At 44.1% G+C, this 19,936-nt stretch overlaps 1 protein-coding gene across 1 annotated transcript in view; it reads right to left on the bottom strand.

The window, feature by feature from the left end:
- LOC308296252 (uncharacterized protein) overlaps nt 1–17,029 on the bottom strand; it is a gene marked incomplete at its 3' end in the record, with an annotated part of 30,797 nt that extends 13,768 nt beyond the window's left edge. Inside the window, exons 1-4 of the mRNA XM_080739449.1 lie at nt 15,784–17,029; nt 15,144–15,570; nt 14,736–14,787; nt 14,378–14,506 (exon numbers count right to left, since the gene is read on the bottom strand). Coding sequence (XP_080595575.1) covers nt 14,378–14,506; nt 14,736–14,787; nt 15,144–15,570; nt 15,784–17,022 — 1,847 coding nt within the window. The 5' untranslated portion in view covers nt 17,023–17,029. The remainder of the gene's footprint in view (nt 1–14,377; nt 14,507–14,735; nt 14,788–15,143; nt 15,571–15,783) is intronic.
- Between the last annotated feature and the right edge of the window lie 2,907 nt (nt 17,030–19,936).

Genomic DNA, 19,936 nt, shown 5'->3' with positions numbered 1-19,936 from the left:
GCTCCGTTGTCGAAATGACGGTCGTTCGAATGAGCGAGGTTTCCCTGTCTGCCAACAGGTCTGAGCTGCATGTGTCTATTCTGCATCTAGCATGAGGCTTAACGCAAGTCTTTGCTTCTGGGGATCCCTGGAACAAAATATTTAGAGATGGGGGTGATGGGTATTTTGTTGTGGTTATTATCATCCTTTTATCAATTCATATTGATTGTTAGATATGATTTATGATACAAAAATGTATGATTTGTGTACGAGGCTCATATGACTGACCATATATAGGTTAAATTCTGTGAACTACGGTCTGAACTTAGAGTATAGGAGACCATGTTTTGGTTGTACTGTTAGTTCAGGTTAGTGGAAAGTTACTTACGTGTCTCTGTATTCTTGTTATTCCCACAATCTAACTGTCATATCGTCACTGTCGGGCAGAAACCTTGTATCTCCAAGTTTCAAATGTGTACGTTTTTTCGCGAAGCAAAGCCCCCATCATGCAAGACCGTCGCACAAAAGTAGTGAAAACAACGCCCCGCACCGCGAGGCGTTGTGTGCTTGTAGATTGGCTGTTTTCACTAGTTTAAGTAATTTTTAAAATGACAAATACAAAACAAACGGTTTTGGACATACAAGGTTTCCACCCGACAACGACGATATGCTGTCATATGCTGTATTCTTTGGAAGAGAGAATTAGCAAGCTGCCATTGATGGTATGCTCACTGTTTGTCTCTTTGTCTGACTCTCTTCAAATACAACATTTAAGATGTAGTCCTTTGCTTGTCTCTGTCTTATTTTGATCATGGAGTTATCCATATCCATATTTATTTAAGTTATTATTTAAGTTTATTTATCAGGGTCCGCGGCCAAATACGTATCATTTTGGGGGTCCTTATATGCCAAAACAAAAACACTAAATAGAATAAAACGTATATATGTATTGGGCCATGGACCCCCATTTCTAAATATTTTGTTCCAGGGACCCCCAGAAGCAAAGATTTGCGTTAAAGATTTTCACTCTAAATTTGGGTCTGTCTGGTTTCGCTTCTCCACCTTCTGGTGTGATTAATATCCTGTCTTTCTCTCTCTCTCTCCCACACACACACACACACACACACACACACACACACACACACACACACACACACACACACACACACACACACACACACACACACACACACACACACTTGACATTTGTCCTTCCTGAGGAGGTCATATTTTTGGTATTGCATCACCACTCATTTCTCTTCCCAGAAGTTTAACATCAAACAAACATCTCTCTCTCTCTCTCTCTCTCTCTCTCTCTCTCTCACACACACACACACACACACACACACACACACACGCACGCACACACGCGAGCGCGCACAGAGCATACATAACAGTCTCTCTATGAGAACCACATGTGGGGGGTAGAGGGGGGGGCTCACTACTATAAAAGGTTTATCCAGAGTTCCCAGAGGCATTGTTACTCATACATACTTCTCTGTGCTTAGAGAGAGTGGACAGTGTGTGTGTGTGTGTGTGTGTGTGTGCGTGCGTGCGTGCGTGTGTGCGTGCTCCCAGCCACATTCAGCCACAGTAGACTGTCACTCTTGGTGTCATCATGTTTGATAGCAGATCTACAAGCATGTGAGCTTGTAGATCTGCTGTATTCTCTGACCTTGTTGTGATCTCCTCCCTGACTACAGTCCAATAGTACGATAACAACTAAAACTAATAAACACTAAACTAGATCAAACTATACTTTGGCTCTGGGCTTCTGTTTCCAGGTTTTTCCGTCCATATTTCTATCGTTTCTTGGGCTGGATATGGCAGCCTGGAACGGTTCTTCAAGTGCAGATTGGCATGTTAGTAAACGTGCCACAATTAACAATAATGAATTGCACCTGTGCAGCTGACCTGCGTAACCTGGGAATATACCATGTTGTCAAGATGGGGAGAATACAAGTCTGGAGAAAATAATTATAATACCTTGAAGTGATCATTTTGTTACATTTTGCAGTTGTAGTTATTTTAATGTAATTTAACAACATAACCAGCACAGATAGACAAAGAGACATTCATGGATTTATATTTAAAAGTAACTTTTATTCTCCCCCTGGACCCATAGAGTATGGCAGCTGCATACCCCTGCCATACCCAATTGACACCCCTGGATCAATTCACCTTTTATTTGTCGAGCTGCATATCTGGCACCATTTAAACCCCCTATATAATTGGTCAAATGGACCTGGAAATAACACTTTTCTCTCTCTACCAAATGTCTTTGTAAAAAATAGCCGAACTACAAGCTTACCACCCAACTTGATAATATGATGTAATAGGACGCCGCCGTGCCAATGAAAACCCGGAAATAAATAAACGAAATAAAATGTTCAAAAAACCAAACAAACATCGTAGGAGGAAGGAGGATGTGGAGTTTACACAGCCGGCACACGGCAGGCACTCGCACGCATAGACATCAAAGGGGGCTCAAGCCCCTGCCCTTTTACCCATCTGTAATAAGTGCCCTCTCCAGACCATGAATGCTGTTTTTACTATGGTGAAAGAAATGCAAATGCTCTCTTTCCATGCCATACCTGAAGGCAGCATTCAAGAGAATTGCCTTGTCCAAACTCTCCTGAACTTGAATGCAGCGTCTTATGTCGAAAGATTTGCCCTCTCTGTGCAGAAATCCATGCCATATGCCACATATCAAGTAGAGCAGGGGTCTTCAACAGGGTCTGGGACCCCTAGGGGGTCCTCAGAGTTACTCCAGGGGGTCCTCCAAATCTTTGAGTGATAGAAAAATATATTTTTCTTCTTTTTTATATTAACCACTTGAAACCTAGTGTCCATATTCAGAGAACTTTGGCCAAGAGCTTGTAGATCAGCTATTTTCAGCAAAGCACTTTGGTCTAGAGGGGAAAAAGAGCAGACTATGTACAGAGTGAATGGTCAAGTGTATTACAGTTTTTCACGATTGTTACAGTTTTTTTCGATTGCTAAAACACAAAAAGCTAAAATTAGGCACAATTTTCACAACCTTTACTTCTGTCCCCAATAGCTTGACTCAATTTGTTACTACTTTAGATTTCCTTATCATATTAGACTCTGACTTTCCTTCTTTACACTCTGATGTCAATTTCACATCACCTTGTTGTCAAAACACAACACACACTTTTCAGGTTTGCACACACTTCTCACATAAAATCTCAAAGCATCAATCCACAACACACAAATATTAAAATCTCTAAACTTTCGGGTCTGGCATCAATTACACATCACCCTGTTGTCTAAAAACCACACACAATGTTGAGACAGGAACCGGAGGCAGAGAAGGGCACAAAATACAAAAATAAAAATGAAATACAAAGGTACAAATACCAGGATACTGTCACCAGGAAAGTATCTTGGTGACAGTATCCTGGTCAGTATTAGACCAAGTACTGACCAATTTCTTTCAAAATATTTTTTTAGTTTTTTGTGCCCATGCATCTCTGACCAGAGGCATGATGCCTAAATCTACTGTAAATCAAAACTTGTTTTGGATGCATATTTGTGTGCTGTTTTATGTTTGACTATGAAAAAGGTAGGCCTACACCGAGTCATTTTACAAAAGGAGAAATATCTTATTCTCCAGAGCCATGGTCATTCTTATGGTGTGTTCCATTTCGACAATTGTGTTTTCAGTTTTGCTCTTCAGTGTTCTGTACATGCTTGGTAGTGTTCAGCCAAAAGCTTAGTTGTGTTTATTCAATGAATGCATGTGTGTGTCATGTGAAAATATGGCTGTGTTTACCAAATGAAAACACGAGTTCCATTTTGTGAACATGTTAAGAGATTTGATGGCAAAGAGTTGTTTTGCAAAGGGATGCCAGGGTTTAGCAATTTGTGTGTAATGTTTGGAGTTTTGCGTGTGCAGTTTTGAAAAAAACGTACAGTTTTGAAAAACGTGTTTTAGCAATAGAAAAAAACTGTAACACACAAAAATCTAAAATTCGGCACAATTTTCACAACCTTCACTTCATGTACCTATAGCTTGACCTGATTTGGCACTACTTCACACTCGCTTTTCATGCATTAGACTCAGATTTTCTTTCTTTACACTCCAACTTTTGGTTGTTGCACACACTTCTCACGTAAAATCTCAAAGCATCAACCTGTAACACACGGATATCAATTACAATTCACTTTGTTGTCGAAACACTATACCGGTAGTTGTTGCACACACTTCTCAGGTAAAATCTCAAAGTATCAACACACAACTATTCAAAACTCTACACATTCAAGTTTGATGTCAATTACACAAGCACCTTATTGTATAAACACTACACACAATGTTCAGTTGTTGCACAACTGAACATTGAGACAGGAACCAGAGTCAGAGATGGGCACAAAATACAAAAATGATTTTAAATACAAAGATACAAATACCAGGATATTGTTGTCACCAGGATAGTATCTTGGTGACACTATCCTGGTCAATATTAGACCAAGTACTGACCAAGTATTTTGATTTTTTTCAAAATACTTTCTTTATATTTTGTGCCCATCTCTTACCGGAGGCATGATGCCTAAATCTACTGTAAATCATGTACCCAAATAAAACCTTTTGGATGCATATTTGTGTGCTGTTTTATGTTTGACTATATAAAAAAAGTAGGCCAACACTGAGTAATTTTACAAAAGGAGAAATAGCTAATTCTCCAGAGTCAATGTCATTCATATGGTGTGTTCCATTTCAATGGTGTGTTTTCAATTTTGCACTCCAGTGAGTTGTAAATGCTTGGTAGTGTGCAGCAAATGCTTAGTTGTGTGTACTAAATGAATGGTATGTGTCATTTGAAAATATGGCGTGTGTACCAAATGAAAACACAAGTCCATTTTGTGAACACAGTTAAGTGATTTGATGGCAAAGTGATCATCTTGGGAAGGGAGTGTGAGGTTTAACATTTTGTGTGTGAGGTTTTCAGTTTTGTGTGTGCAGTTTTGAAAAAGCCGTTAGTGTAGTGAAAATTGTGAAGAACTGTAAGTATTGACGGTTGAAGTGGTTAAATACCTGAAAACACAAATTGACATGAATCCAAAATACACTGATGATCGTGCTGTCAAATAATGAATCTATGAAAAGGTTGTGGGGGTCCTCTCTCTCTCAACTACGCAACGCGTTGTGAGCTTGGAGGTCTGCTATTTTCGATATTTTCACCAAAAGGCCCTTTTAGAAATGTCAGCCCCTGCCTCTCGAACGTTCTCTGCTCGTCGATCCTGCGGCCTCGGGGAGATGACGACCCCACAGCAGCAGGGTTAATTAAGCCAGGGCAGAGTCTGCCTGCCTGCAGATGTTTAGCTGCACTTGATCCACCATTGTGCGTGCAGCGGTGTCACACCAAATTCTGTGCCCCGGGTACAAGGATTCACTGCGGGCCCCCCATGAATGCTCTTCATAGGGGGAGGAGGGAGTTTATCCCATTTAGACTGGGAACACATTATTACGCGTTATTTTGTGCTTTATTGAAAAATAGCAGATATACAACCTCTCAGCGCGGCACCGAGTGCCGCGTTGCGAGCTTGTAGACCTGCTACTTTTGAAAAATCGTGGACATTTGTGCAAGTCTGATTATTTTGAATCCTCTGAGGTTTTTTGGAAAACCTGTTTTGTCAGTGGTGCTCAAACCTTTTCATGTGAAGGACCCCCAAAATGATATGTGTTTGGCCACGGACCCCCATCTCAAAATATCTAGTTCCAGGGACTTTTCAAAAATAGCAGATCTACAAGGTCGCAGCGTGGCACACACACTGCTATTTTGCAATAGCTAAAAGTATGAAATAATGAAGGCCCCTCCACCTTGGGCCCTGGTAACTCAGACCCACTTTCCCCCCTCCTTGTGATGCCCCTGTGTGTGTGTGTCTAGCGGCGGCACTGACAAGGTTGTTTTCCCACGTTATTGTTGACTGGCACAGTGGCGTCAGTTCAGCAAAAGCTAGGGTATGGCAAAGATGGGAGTCCTCATGGAAAAGAGGCATTACATTTTGTATAACACGGTTCGTTTGTGAAAATAGCCGATCTACATGCTCACAACGCCTCGCGCTGTGAGGCGTTGTGAGCATGTATAGATCGGCTATTTTCACAATGTCTGAAAAAAACTATTTTTTTACACAGGTTTCTACGGTTTCTTGGGCTGGATATGGCAGCCTGGAATGGTTGTGCAGCTAAACTTGGCATGTTAGTAAACGTGCCACAATTACAGTTTTTCACGATTGTTAACACACAAAAATCTAAAATTCGGCAACAATTTTCACAACCTTCACTTCATGTCCCTATAATAGCTTGACCTGATTTGGCACTACTTCACACTCGCTTTTCATGCATTACTCAGATTTTCTTTCTTTACACTCCAACTTTTGGTTGTTGCACACACTTCTCACGCAAAATCTCAAAGCATCAACCTATAACACACGGATATCAATTACAATTCACCTTGTTGTCGAAACACTATAGTTGTTGCACACACTTCTCAGGTAAAATCTCAAAGTATCAACACACAACTATTCAAAACTCTACACATTCAAGTTTGATGTCAATTACACAAGCACCTTGTTGTATAAACACTACACACAATGTTAGGTGTTGCACAACTGAACATTGAGACATGGGCACAAAATACAAAAATGATTTGAAATACAAAGATACAAATATCAGGATATTGTTGTCACCAGGATAGTATCTTGGTGACACTATCCTGGTCAATATTAGATCAAGTACTGACCAAGTATTTTGATTTTTTTCAAAATACTTTTTTTATATTTTGTGCCCATCTCTGACCGGAGGCATGATGCCTAAATCTACTGTAAATCATGTACCCAAATAAAACTTTTTGGATGCATATTTGTGTGCTGTTTTATGTTTGACTATATAAAAAAAGTAGGCCAACACTGAGTAATTTTACAAAAGGAGAAATAGCTCATTCTCAATGTCATTCATATGGTGTGTTCCAATTCAATGGTGTGTTTTCAATTTTGGACTCCAGTGTGCTGTAAATGCTTGGTAGTGTGCAGCAAATGCTTAGTTGTGTGTACTGAATGAATGGTATGTGTCATTTGAAAATATGGCGTGTGTACCAAATGAAAACACAAGTCCATTTTGTGAACACAGTTAAGTGATTTGATGGCAAAGTGATCATCTTGGGAAGGGAGTGTGAGGTTTAGCATTTTGTGTGTGAGGTTTTCAGTTTTGTGTGTGCAGTTTTGAAAAAGCCGTTAGTGTAGTGAAAATTGTGAAGAACTGTAAGTATTTACGGTTGAAGTGGTTAAATACCTGAAAATACAAATTGACATGAATCCAAAATACACTGATGATCGTGCTGTCAAATAATGAATCTATGAAAAGGTTGTGGGGGTCCTCTCTCTCTCAACTAAGGGGTCCTTGGCCTGAAAACGTTGAAGACCCCTGGAGTAGAGACTTGATATGCTTAGTTCAGTGTACTATCAAGCACTGAAAATAGCCGACCTCCAAGCTCACAACACGTCGCGCTGCAACGCGTTGTGAGCTTGGAGGTCTGCTATTTTCGATATTTTCACCAAAAGGCCCTTTTAGAAATGTCAGCCCCTGCCTCTCGAACGTTCTCTGCTCGTCGATCCTGCGGCCTCGGGGAGATGACGACCCCACAGCAGCAGGGTTAAGCCAGGGCAGAGTCTGCCTGCCTGCAGATGTTTAGCTGCACTTGATCCACCATTGTGCGTGCAAGGGTGTCATACCAAATTCTGGGCCCTGGGTTCAAGGATTCACTGCGGGCCCCCAATGAATGTTCTTCATAGGGGGAGAAGGGAGTTTATCCCATTTAGACTGGGAACACATTATTACGCGTTATTTTGTGCTTTATTGAAAAATAGCAGATATACAAGCTCACAGTGTGGCACTCGATGCCGCGCTGCAAGCTTGTAGACCTGCTATTTTTGAAAAATCATGGATATTTGTGCAAGTCTGATTATTTCGAATCCTTCTGAGGTTTTTTTGGAAAACCTATGTTTCTATGTCAGTGGTGCACAATCCTTTTCACGTGAAGGACCCCCAAAATGATATGTATTTGGCCACGGACCCCCATCTCAAAATATCTAGTTCCAGGGAAAATAGCAGATCTACAAGCTCGCAGCGTGGCACACGCTGTGAGCTTGTGTACTGCTATTTTTCAATAGCTAAAAGTATCAAATAATGAAGACTCCTCCACCTTGGGCCCTGGTAACTCAGTCCCACTTTCCCCCCTCCTTGTGACGCCCCTGTGTCCGTGTGTCTAGCGGCGGCACTGACAAGGTTGTTTTCCCACGTTATTGTTGACTGGCAGTGGCGTCAGTTCAGCAAAAGCTAGGGTATGGCAAAGATGGGAGTCCTCATGGAAAAGAGGCATTACATTTTGTATAACACGGTTCGTTTGTGAAAATAGCAGATCTACATGCTCACAACGCCTCGCGCTGCTAGGCGGTGTGAGCATGTAGATCGGCTATTTTCACGATGTCTGAAGAAAACTAATTTTTTCAGTTTTTTACACAGGTTTCTACGGTTTCTTGGGCTGGATATCGGCAGCCTGGAATGGTTGTTCAAGTGCAGCTAAACTTGGCATGTTAGTAAACGTGCCACAATTAACAATAATGAATTGCACCTGTGCAGCTGACCTGCGGAACCTGGGAATATAGGCTACTATTCTGTCAAGATGGGGAGAATACAAGTGTGGAGAATATAATTATAATACCTTGTTAAAGTGACCATTTTGTTAAATTTTGCATTTGTAGTTATTTTACTGTAATTTAACAACATAACCAGCACAGATAGACAAAGAGACATTCATGGATTTATATTTTAAAGTAACTTGTATTCTCCCCCCTGGACCCAGGGTATGGCAGCTGCATACCCCTGCCATACCCAATTGACGCCCCTGAGCGGCGGCACTGACAAGGTTGTTTTCCCACGTTATTGTTGACTGGCACGGATCACTCAAATGGATTGAATGACTGACAACAGAAGTGATGATCTTATATCACGCGATAAGGCCTCTGGCCTGAACTGGATATTTTGATACTCTACATGCGCCTCTCTGTCTGCCTGCAGTGGTGTAAAGTAACTAAGTAGATTTACTTAAGTGCTGCACTTAAGTACAATTTTGAAGTATTTGTACTTTACTTGAGTTAATTCCAATATGCAACACGTTTACTTCTACTCCGCTACATCTCAGATCCAAATATTGTACTTTTACTCCTCTGCATTTATTTGAAAACTTTAGTTGCTAGTTTGCAGATATACGTGATTATATTATAAAACATACATTAATCGACTTTAGCCTTATTTTATCCCAATAGCTATTTGAAAATAGACGATCTATAAGCTCACAACGCGTCGCATCGCGACGCGTTGTGAGCTTGTAGATCTGCTATTTTCAAACATTTTGTACTTTTACGTTTGGTACTTTAAGTACATTTTGATGCCAATACTTTTGTACTTTTACTTGAATTCCGGACTTTTACTTGCAACGGAGTACATCTACATTGCGGTATTGATACTTTTACTTAAGTACAAAATGTGAGTACTTTTTCCACCACTGCCTGCCTTCCTGCATGTACTGTCTGCGTGTCTGTCTGTCTTTCTGCCTGTCTGTCTGCCTCAATGCGTGACATATTTGTTTTCAAAGAACACTAACGTGACACCGGTGAAAGCCGATAACGTTATTGGAAAGAGTAAACTTGGCCACGGTTCGGGCTCTTGACGGGAAGAGGCCGAGGTTTGTGTGTCTTTGTATTGTGCGTCTTCCTGGTAAACCCACTGCTATTGTTGGCAGCAACCAACGCGGCGTGGATTCCAGAGCATTGTTGTCGACAAGTCCTTCTGGAGTAGTTGCTCCCCCAGCCATGCACCGTGTCCACACCACACATCCTGCGTGTGTTTTACTTCCTGTGTGGTCTCGTGCGGCCAGACGGCTATTCCACAATTTCAGAATGCAGTGGTGGAAAAAGTATACTCGCAGTCTTTAGGCTACTTAAGTACAAGTATCAATACTGCAGTGTAGAAGTACTCTGTTAAAAGTAAAAGTCCGGAATTCAAAATGCACTTGAATAAAAGTACATAAGTATTGCCATCATAATGTGCTTAAAGTACCAAAAGTAAAAGTACAAAATGTTTGAAAATAGCAGATCTACAAGCTCACCACGAGCTTTGCTTGTAGATCCGCTATCGATGCCTGCATGCATGCACAATGACATCACACACGCGATGCGCTGCTTTGACCGCAGCCAACATGTTGTCTCGTGGCAGAGGCGTTGCTCCACGGAGCTCCGGGGACCACGCAGCTCTGGGGACTACGGAGCTCCGCGAACCCCCGGTCGGGGACCCACTGGCGGCCCGGACCAGCGCTTGTGCAAAGCGGGGTTATTTAGGAGTACCTCGAGTCTCAGCTAAGACCTAAATGCAAAACCGGAGCTTAATTGAATAAACAGAAGCCCGTTCTCTAGGACTTACTTCTGGTCATTATTTATGTGGCGCACACATATTTTGAATGCCTTCAGAAGACTTAAAAATTAGCCAACAGTTTTTCACGATTGTTAACACACGTTTTTCACTACAATAACAGCATTTTCACAACTGCACACACAAAACTGAAAACCTCACACACAAAATGCTAAACCTCAAACTCCCTTCCCAAGATGACACTTTTGCCATCAAATCACTTGCATGTGTTCACAAAATGGACTTGTGTTTTCATTTGGTACACACGCCATATTTTCAAATGACACATACCGGTACCATTCATTCAGTACACACAACTAAGCATTTGCTGCACGTCACTACCAAGCATTTACAGCACACTGGAGTCCAAAATTGAAAACACACCATTGAATTGGAACACACCATATGAATGACATTGACTCTGGAGAATGAGCTATTTCTCCTTTTGTAAAATTACTCAGTGTTGGCCTACTTTTTTATATAGTAAAACATAAAACAGCACACAAATATGCATCCAAAAAGTTTTATTTGGGTACATGATTTACAGTAGATTTAGGCATCATGCCTCCGGTCAGAGATGGGCACAAAAAATAAAAAAGTATTTTGAAAAAAATCGAAATACTTGTTCAGTACTTGGTCTAATATTGACCGGGATAGCGTCACCAAGATACTATCCTGGTGACAATATCCTGGTATTTGTATCTTTGTATTTCAAATCATTTTTGTATTTTGTGCCCATCTCTGCCTCTGGTTCCTGTCTCAATGTTCAGCATTGTGTGTAGTGTTTAGACAACAAGGTGCTTGTATAATTGACATCAGACTTGAATCATAGAGTTTTGAATAGTTGTGTGTTGTGTGTTGATACTTTGAGATTGTACATGAGAAGTGTGTGCAACAACTGAACATTGTGTATAGTGTTTCCACAACAAGGTGATGTGTAATTGACATCCATGTGTTATAGGATGATGCTTTGAGATTTGACGTGAGAAGTGTGTGCAACAACATGACATCAGAGTGTAAAGAAGGAAAATCTGTGTCTAATGCAGAAAAGGGAGTGTGAAGTAGTGCCAAATCGGGGCAAGCCATACGTACATGAAGTTAAGGTTGTGAAAATTGTGCAGAATTTTAGATTTTTGTGTGTTAACAATCGTGAAAAACTGTAATAGTGATTAAAAAAATAATCATTGCACCTCTAACTAGAAGCAGTGCTCTTCCGAGCACAGGTCTCCACCAGGCCGTGCGTCCTGGTGGTGCTACTGTATAATAGGCCAATGTAAAAAGGGTGGCATATGTTTCTTCACCTTAGATCTTTCATGGCAATCGGACGCTGCATGTGTAAGAGTGGCCAGACTCACATTAACAGCCAGAATAAACTGGTACTCTTTGTCAACACCTTACTTTCTTGGATTTGCAAATAAATAATTATAGTACACACCTTTTGATTCAAGTGTATTATTTCAGTATTATCATTAGCATTTCCATATATAATTATAAGACTTCCGACAACGCCACCTCTATAAAAGAGGAAAAGGAGATATATAATAATAACCCTTTTAAGACACACAGGTACGTTTTTCAGGTGTTCAGAGCAATATAAACCCAGGAGAGAAGGAGCCGGACACAGTATTTCCAAAGGTATAACAAGTTCTTTATTATCTAAAATACAGGGGCTTCTATACGCCATAAAACCATTCAAAACACAAATAAAACCCTAACACTCCTAAATAGCGCTTCTAACTAAAAAACCTAAAAACAACCAACAATAAGATCACAACCCGGGTAATTTCCTCCCTTTATCAATTCCCACCGCACAATTAAAGTGCGGGTGCAATATTCGCCACTTAGCAATTTAAGGCGTATATATAATAATATGAATATTGCAAATCATTAGCTCAAATAGGACGTGTGTTATATATATAATACTAATAGGCGCAGGCAGGTATAATAATAATAATAATTATAATAATAAGCAGGGTGAGTAGAAGACGTGTAGAGGGACACAGCAACTCTTCAGTAACATCTACGTCTCAGGCCTTCGTATCTGCGAACAAGGAAAATAGGCCAGTATCCTTGTATACTTTAACTTATTGGCATAACTCAGGTCAGTGGCTTGAAGAGACAAATGGTGCACAGATTCTCTACTCACACGGAGGCAGCCAATGGCTGCCTGTGCGGGTATTGCGCACGACACCACTGTCACCACTGCGACCCCTCTAGTCAGCTCGGATGGAGCGGCTCGTCTCGGCTCGCCTGGTCAGGATAGATGGTCCGCGGGAACTTCACCGGTTCTGCTGGGCCACCATGTTGTCTGACTCACTGCGTTGCACTGTGGAGCTCGCTCAAGTTCATCATCAATAGTTCTAGGTAGGGCTCACTGCTCATGCCCTCCTGTGTCTGTCCTCAGTCCCTCATAACACTGGTCACCTCTGCCTGTTCACCTGCCTCACACACACGTCCTCCTCCTTTCACGTTCAGTAACAGAGTGACAGAGTCCCACTTATAAAGGCCGCCCCCTGCCCGACACTAGCCTCTCATTGGCCGGGCATGACGTCAGTCTCTTCTCATTGGCCGAGTAGCGGCCGCTGGTTAACCTATCAGGCTCTTCACACACACATAATCAGAAGGGGAGTTTCATGTAGGGAGAAATAACGTTATTAAACACAAACAAATAAGTAAATGTATAATAAGGGAAACATATAAAATAGCATTCACTTAACAGAAATAATAATAAAACACAAGAGTTTCCAAAGAAATACATTTTAACGAAAAAAAAGAATAACGCTGTCTTCCACCCCCTCACACTCCCCCCTACTTAAATCGCTGGCAGTCCCTGCAGCTATAGCTTAACCCGGACTATACCGCTGTGGTGGCTGTCCCAAATTTACTCTCCCCGAACGGCGCAGAGCCGTGGGGAAGAACCCATAACACTGCCTCCAGACTGGTCCAGTCGCTGGTGGTTGAGACACCGGCTCAACGCTTCCACCCAGCTCCCGAGGCGCTATACAGACTTTCAAAGCGTTTCGGTGCACCGTTCGATCCCGCCCTCCCTTCTCTGGCCGAATCCTATACACCACCCCCGCATCTCCTACCGTGCCCACTACTACAAACGGCTCGGGGTCCCACCATGAAGCCAGCTTCCCTTGGCCTTGTCTGTTCCGATTCCTCACCCACACTCGCTCACCCGGTACCAACGGTGGGATACCCGCCCGTTTGTCATACATGCGCTTTCTCTGCTCGGCCATACCTCCCATCCTATGCCCTGCAGTACGATAAGCGTCATTTAGTTTCCGTCTGTGATCATGGACCCAGTCTCCTACAGTAAGCCTATTTTGCTGAGCTTGCACTCCTAGCTCTACATCTACGGGGCGTCGCAGATGGCGACCAAACATCAGAAACGTTGGGGCATAGCCAGTGGCACTGTGGGGAGTGTTATTATAAGCGTGAACCAGTTCGGGGAGATGCTCAGGCCATCGGCCGTGCTTGTCAGCATCCAAAGAACGTAACAGATTAAGTAACGTTTGATTAAATCGTTCCGCGCCACCATTTCCGGCCGGATAATAGGGCGTCGTACGGCTCTTGGTAATACCATAATTATTACATAATTGTTGCATAAGGGCGGACTCGAAGTTGGCCCCCCTGTCCGAGTGAAAACGAGCTGGACAACCGAAAGGCTGGATTACATGGGTCCATAGCGCACGGACAGTGGTCTGAGCAGTTTGATCACGTGTCGGAATAGCCCAACTATATTTAGTGAATAAATCAGTTGCTACAAGGATATTCTGACAGGGGTCTGCTGGTCGCCCCAACGTGAGAAAATCAATCGCCACCACTTCTAGAGGGTAGGAAACTTCAAACGGCTGTAAAGGAGCCCTAGGCTCCATCCTAGTTTTCTGTAAGCCACAATTAACGCACCCCTGATGATAGCGACGTGCCTCCCCCTCCATGCCGTGCCAATAGAATCGTCTGCGGAGCTGTGCTAGAGTCCTATCCACACCAGCGTGCGCAGCGGCCACATGCATCTCTCTCCACGTCTCCTCCTGCCTGGAATTGGGACAAACAATCTGTAAGTATTCTTCTTGGGTATAAGGGTCAGTCACATGACGATACAATACCCCCCCTTCCACGCGCAGCCTCGTCCACTGCCGTAATAACTGGACCGCCCCTCTCGTCCAATTCCTCTTCTCCGTCAAGGTGGGGTGCGTGCCCCTCTCTACGCACCGCATCACCATTTGGATATCCTTGTCCTGTCTCTGCGCGCTCTGCCACTCACCAAGGCTGTTCGTGGCTGCAGGCGTCAGCTCCACCGCCGCAACTGTCGTAGGCTGTACGGGGAACCTGGACAAGGCATCAGCGTTAGCATTATTTTTTCCTGGGCGGTACTTGATATCGAACGTGAACGACGCCAGTTGCGCCGCCCAACGCTGCTCTATGGCTCCTAGTCGAGCTGTCTGGAGATGCGCCACCGGGTTATTGTCTGTGAAAATCGTGAAATGAGCTCCAGCCAAATAATCCTTAAACTTTTCCGTGACAGCCCATTTAAGAGCCAATAATTCTAGTTTAAAGGAACTATAATTAGCATCATTTTGTTCAGTGGGGTGCAAACTGCGGCTTGCATAAGCAATAACTCGTTCTCTCCCATCTTGCATTTGAGCCAACACAGCGCCCAGGCCTTGGTTACTCGCATCTGTATAGACCACAAAAGGTTGATCATAGTCCGCATACGCCAGTACAGGAGCTTGAGTGAGGGCACTCTTTAACGCATTAAATGAATTTTGACATTCAGTGGTCCACCTAATCAGCTGCTGTGAGGACTTATTATCAACGGAGATCCCAATTAACAGGTTATTTAGTGGCCGTGCAATGGCAGCAAAGCCCTCCACAAACCGGCGGTAATAACCTGCGAGGCCCAAGAACGCACGAACCTCCCGTACCGTCGTTGGAGTGGCCCACCCCCGGACTGCCACCAATTTGTCTGGGTCCGGCCGCACTCCTTCTCGGTCCACGACGTGGCCCAGAAACTTCACCTCACGTTGTAGCAGCTTACATTTGTCCAGGCGCAGTTTAAGCCCGTGTTTCCATAACCGCTGGAACACGCGATCCAGGTGCTGTAGATGAGAAGAGAAATCAGGGGAGTATATAATAATATCATCTAAATAAACTAATAAAGACTCGGCCACTTGGCCACTTAAACAGTGTTGCATAAGTCTCTGAAATGTGGCTGGCGCATTACACAGCCCAAAGGGCATTCGTTTAAACTCAAATAACCCCAAAGGGGTCGTAAAGGCAGTTTTTTCTTGATCCCGTGGATCCATGCTCACCTGCCAATATCCACTGGCTAAGTCAAGAGTCGAGAACCACTGGGCCTTAGTCAAGCTCGTCAACGTCTCTTCGATGCGCGGCAGGGGAAACGCGTCCTTGTGCGTTACTGCATTCAGCTTACGGTAGTCGACACAGAACCTCCAGCTGCCATCTTTTTTCTTCACCAGAACGATCGGCGCGGCCCACGGGCTACAGCTCTCAGTGATCACTCCCTTGTCCATCATGTCACTTAGCAAGATCTTCATCTCTTTATACATGGCGGGCGGCAGCGGCCGGTGTCGCTCACGTATAGGCGCAGCGTCAGCGGTATGGATCTGGTGTTGTACTGCCTCCGTCTGTCCAAAATCCTCGTCATGTACAGCAAACACCTTCTCCCACTTCGTCAGCATAGCCTGCAGTTCCTCTTGTTCCCCCTGGGGTAGATCAGTTCGATCGGCGAGCCCCTGGAGCTCCTGGGACAGAGTGCGCACGGGTCCGTCCTCCGTGGCACTCACCAGGGCGACCTCCACCAGGCCATCCGCAGACATGGACAGACTCAGGTCCCGGTCCCCCCGGACATCAGCATCCTGGACCGGATACAATTTCCCCAGCTTCTGGTACCGTCCCACGGTGACACTATAGGGAAAGGGATTACAGAGGCGAATAGGAACCCGCCCTCCCCGCACAGTGACCAAGGCGCGCGCCACCCCCAGCTGGTGCCTGTCCGTCAAGGCCTCCACCAACGCCTCGTAGTCAGTCCCTTGCGGGCCCCGGCGCGTGCGTCCCCATACAACCACTTCACTTTGAGCAGGTACTCGTATCTTCTGACGGCGACCAGGCCACACATAGCCCAAGGAGCCATCATCATTCGTCACCGTTTCAATGCGCTGGCAGGCAGCAAACGCATCTCTCCATAGAGAATTTGCTTGGCGCGGGGGAAAAGCAACCCTCCCAGGCCATTTGAACAGAGTACGCCAGCATGCACTTATTACATTCATGCCAATAATGAGCGGTTGCGTACAGTGTTCATCTTTAACAATGACGACCCCCCTCCCCGGGATTCGTACTCCCTCCAATTCTAGATCAAATACCGCATAATTAGTGTAGGGTATATCCAGCCCGTTTGCTGCCCGTAACTTAAAAACGAGCGGCCCCGTCCCTAAATCAGTTTGGGAAAAGTGTTCAGTAAATAAACTCTGTTGCATTAAAGTGACTTGTGACCCCGTATCAAGCAGCCCTTGTAATCGAACGCTCCCCATTAGCACATTAACCGTGGGACATTGCCCAATAAACACATCATTGGCCCTGGTTCGTAGCACAGATGCCTCACCTCCTGTCGACTGGACCGCGGCGACAGGACAACTCAGTTTAACGGCGGCTGGCCGTTCGCACACCATCTAGCTATATGGCCCGGCTGGTTACACTGTCGACAGATGGGCCTGCCTTCCCTGTCCCATTCATTTCTCTGTGGTGGTGCATAACGGCGCGGCGGTGGCACGTAGGCTGGCTGTGGTGGCGGCGGCGCGGGGCGCACAGCTGGGGCGGCGGCTTGCATGAGCGGTCTCATTTCGTTCATCAATTCCTTCGTAAACCCCTTCATCTGTGTTTTGACATCCTCCATTATTTCTCGCTTCAGTTCCTCTCTCCAAGCAGAGGTCTGTGATGGCACAGGGACAGTTACTGGGTTAATAGCATGACAAACAATTTCAGTAGCTGGCGTACCTCCATGTTCCACGTCCAAGGTCAAGGCCTCCTGTCGTAGTGCGGCGAAGTCTTCGTCGGGATGACGTCGAGCATATATGCGCAGGGCTTGGCCAAGCGGGCCCTCAGCTAACCCCTGGAGAAACTGATCTCGGAGAACGGCATCGGAGGGGGCTGTAGCGGCATCGTATCGTCGCAACCCACAAAACAGTTCTCTCAATCTTAGAATGAACGCATTAACACTTTCCCCTGAGCGCTGTGTACAACTATAAAATTGTGAGCGTACTTTTGAGACAGGGACCGTTTCTTTATACACACTGTCTAAATAAGCAAACAGTTTTTCTACTGTGTCTCGATCTCCGTCATCCAATACATTGACCTGCCGTCTAGCCTCATCAGTTAAGGTTTGTAGTAAGATAGCAACTTTCTTTACCTCTGTGACATCTTGGGTGCTCAATAGCCCTCTAATCTGTACCCTCCATTCTCTATATTTCGTTTCGCCCTCCGTACCTTTAAACGTTGGCAGCCAGGGGGCGCCTGGGTAAACCGGCATCATCATCATTACGAACCACAAGTTTAAATCACACACAATTGTTCAATCTCTCCTTTATATTGCTCTGTACCCGATCCTGCCGACAACGCCAAATGTAAGAGTGGCCAGACTCACATTAACAGCCAGAATAAACTGGTACTCTTTGTCAACACCTTACTTTCTTGGATTTGCAAATAAATAATTATAGTACACACCTTTTGATTCAAGTGTATTATTTCAGTATTATCATTAGCATTTCCATATATAATTATAAGACTTCCGACAACGCCACCTCTATAAAAGAGGAAAAGGAGATATATAATAATAACCCTTTTAAGACACACAGGTACGTTTTTCAGGTGTTCAGAGCAATATAAACCCAGGAGAGAAGGAGCCGGACACAGTATTTCCAAAGGTATAACAAGTTCTTTATTATCTAAAATACAGGGGCTTCTATACGCCATAAAACCATTCAAAACACAAATAAAACCCTAACACTCCTAAATAGCGCTTCTAACTAAAAAACCTAAAAACAACCAACAATAAGATCACAACCCGGGTAATTTCCTCCCTTTATCAATTCCCACCGCACAATTAAAGTGCGGGTGCAATATTCGCCACTTAGCAATTTAAGGCGTATATATAATAATATGAATATTGCAAATCATTAGCTCAAATAGGACGTGTGTTATATATATAATACTAATAGGCGCAGGCAGGTATAATAATAATAATAATTATAATAATAAGCAGGGTGAGTAGAAGACGTGTAGAGGGACACAGCAACTCTTCAGTAACATCTACGTCTCAGGCCTTCGTATCTGCGAACAAGGAAAATAGGCCAGTATCCTTGTATACTTTAACTTATTGGCATAACTCAGGTCAGTGGCTTGAAGAGACAAATGGTGCACAGATTCTCTACTCACACGGAGGCAGCCAATGGCTGCCTGTGCGGGTATTGCGCACGACACCACTGTCACCACTGCGACCCCTCTAGTCAGCTCGGATGGAGCGGCTCGTCTCGGCTCGCCTGGTCAGGATAGATGGTCCGCGGGAACTTCACCGGTTCTGCTGGGCCACCGTGTTGTCTGACTCACTGCGTTGCACTGTGGAGCTCGCTCAAGTTCATCATCAATAGTTCTAGGTAGGGCTCACTGCTCATGCCCTCCTGTGTCTGTCCTCAGTCCCTCATAACACTGGTCACCTCTGCCTGTTCACCTGCCTCACACACACGTCCTCCTCCTTTCACGTTCAGTAACAGAGTGACAGAGTCCCACTTATAAAGGCCGCCCCCTGCCCGACACTAGCCTCTCATTGGCCGGGCATGACGTCAGTCTCTTCTCATTGGCCGAGTAGCGGCCGCTGGTTAACCTATCAGGCTCTTCACACACACATAATCAGAAGGGGAGTTTCATGTAGGGAGAAATAACGTTATTAAACACAAACAAATAAGTAAATGTATAATAAGGGAAACATATAAAATAGCATTCACTTAACAGAAATAATAATAAAACACAAGAGTTTCCAAAGAAATACATTTTAACGAAAAAAAAGAATAACGCTGTCTTCCACCCCCTCACACATGCATGATTTGAAGCATTGTGTTACAAAAATGTGTTTTGCTAAAGTCTACCTGCTGGTGGCGCTATAACAGGCCAATGTGAAAAAGGTAGCATTTGTTCCTTGACCTAGTGGGAATATGTGTGGCAAATTTCACGGTAATCGCAAGCTGCGTTGATTATTTGAGGCATTTTGTTCAAAAACGGAGCAATCCTGCAAACTTTGGAAGCTAATATTAGCCAATCAGGATGGAATATGAAATATCAGATGGATCGGACTTGATCACATGACTATAGAGATACTGTGTACCGATTTGCGTGATTTTTGGATAAAATCTCAAGGAGTAATATCCAAAAATGTGTTTTACATAAGTCGGCCCA

This window comes from Nannobrachium achirus (assembly GCF_963921795.1).
Source record: "Nannobrachium achirus genome assembly, chromosome: 2".
Taxonomy (NCBI): Eukaryota; Metazoa; Chordata; class Actinopteri; order Myctophiformes; family Myctophidae; genus Nannobrachium; species Nannobrachium achirus.
Note: the sequence above shows the minus strand (reverse complement) of the source record. Positions and strands in the feature narration are given on the sequence as shown.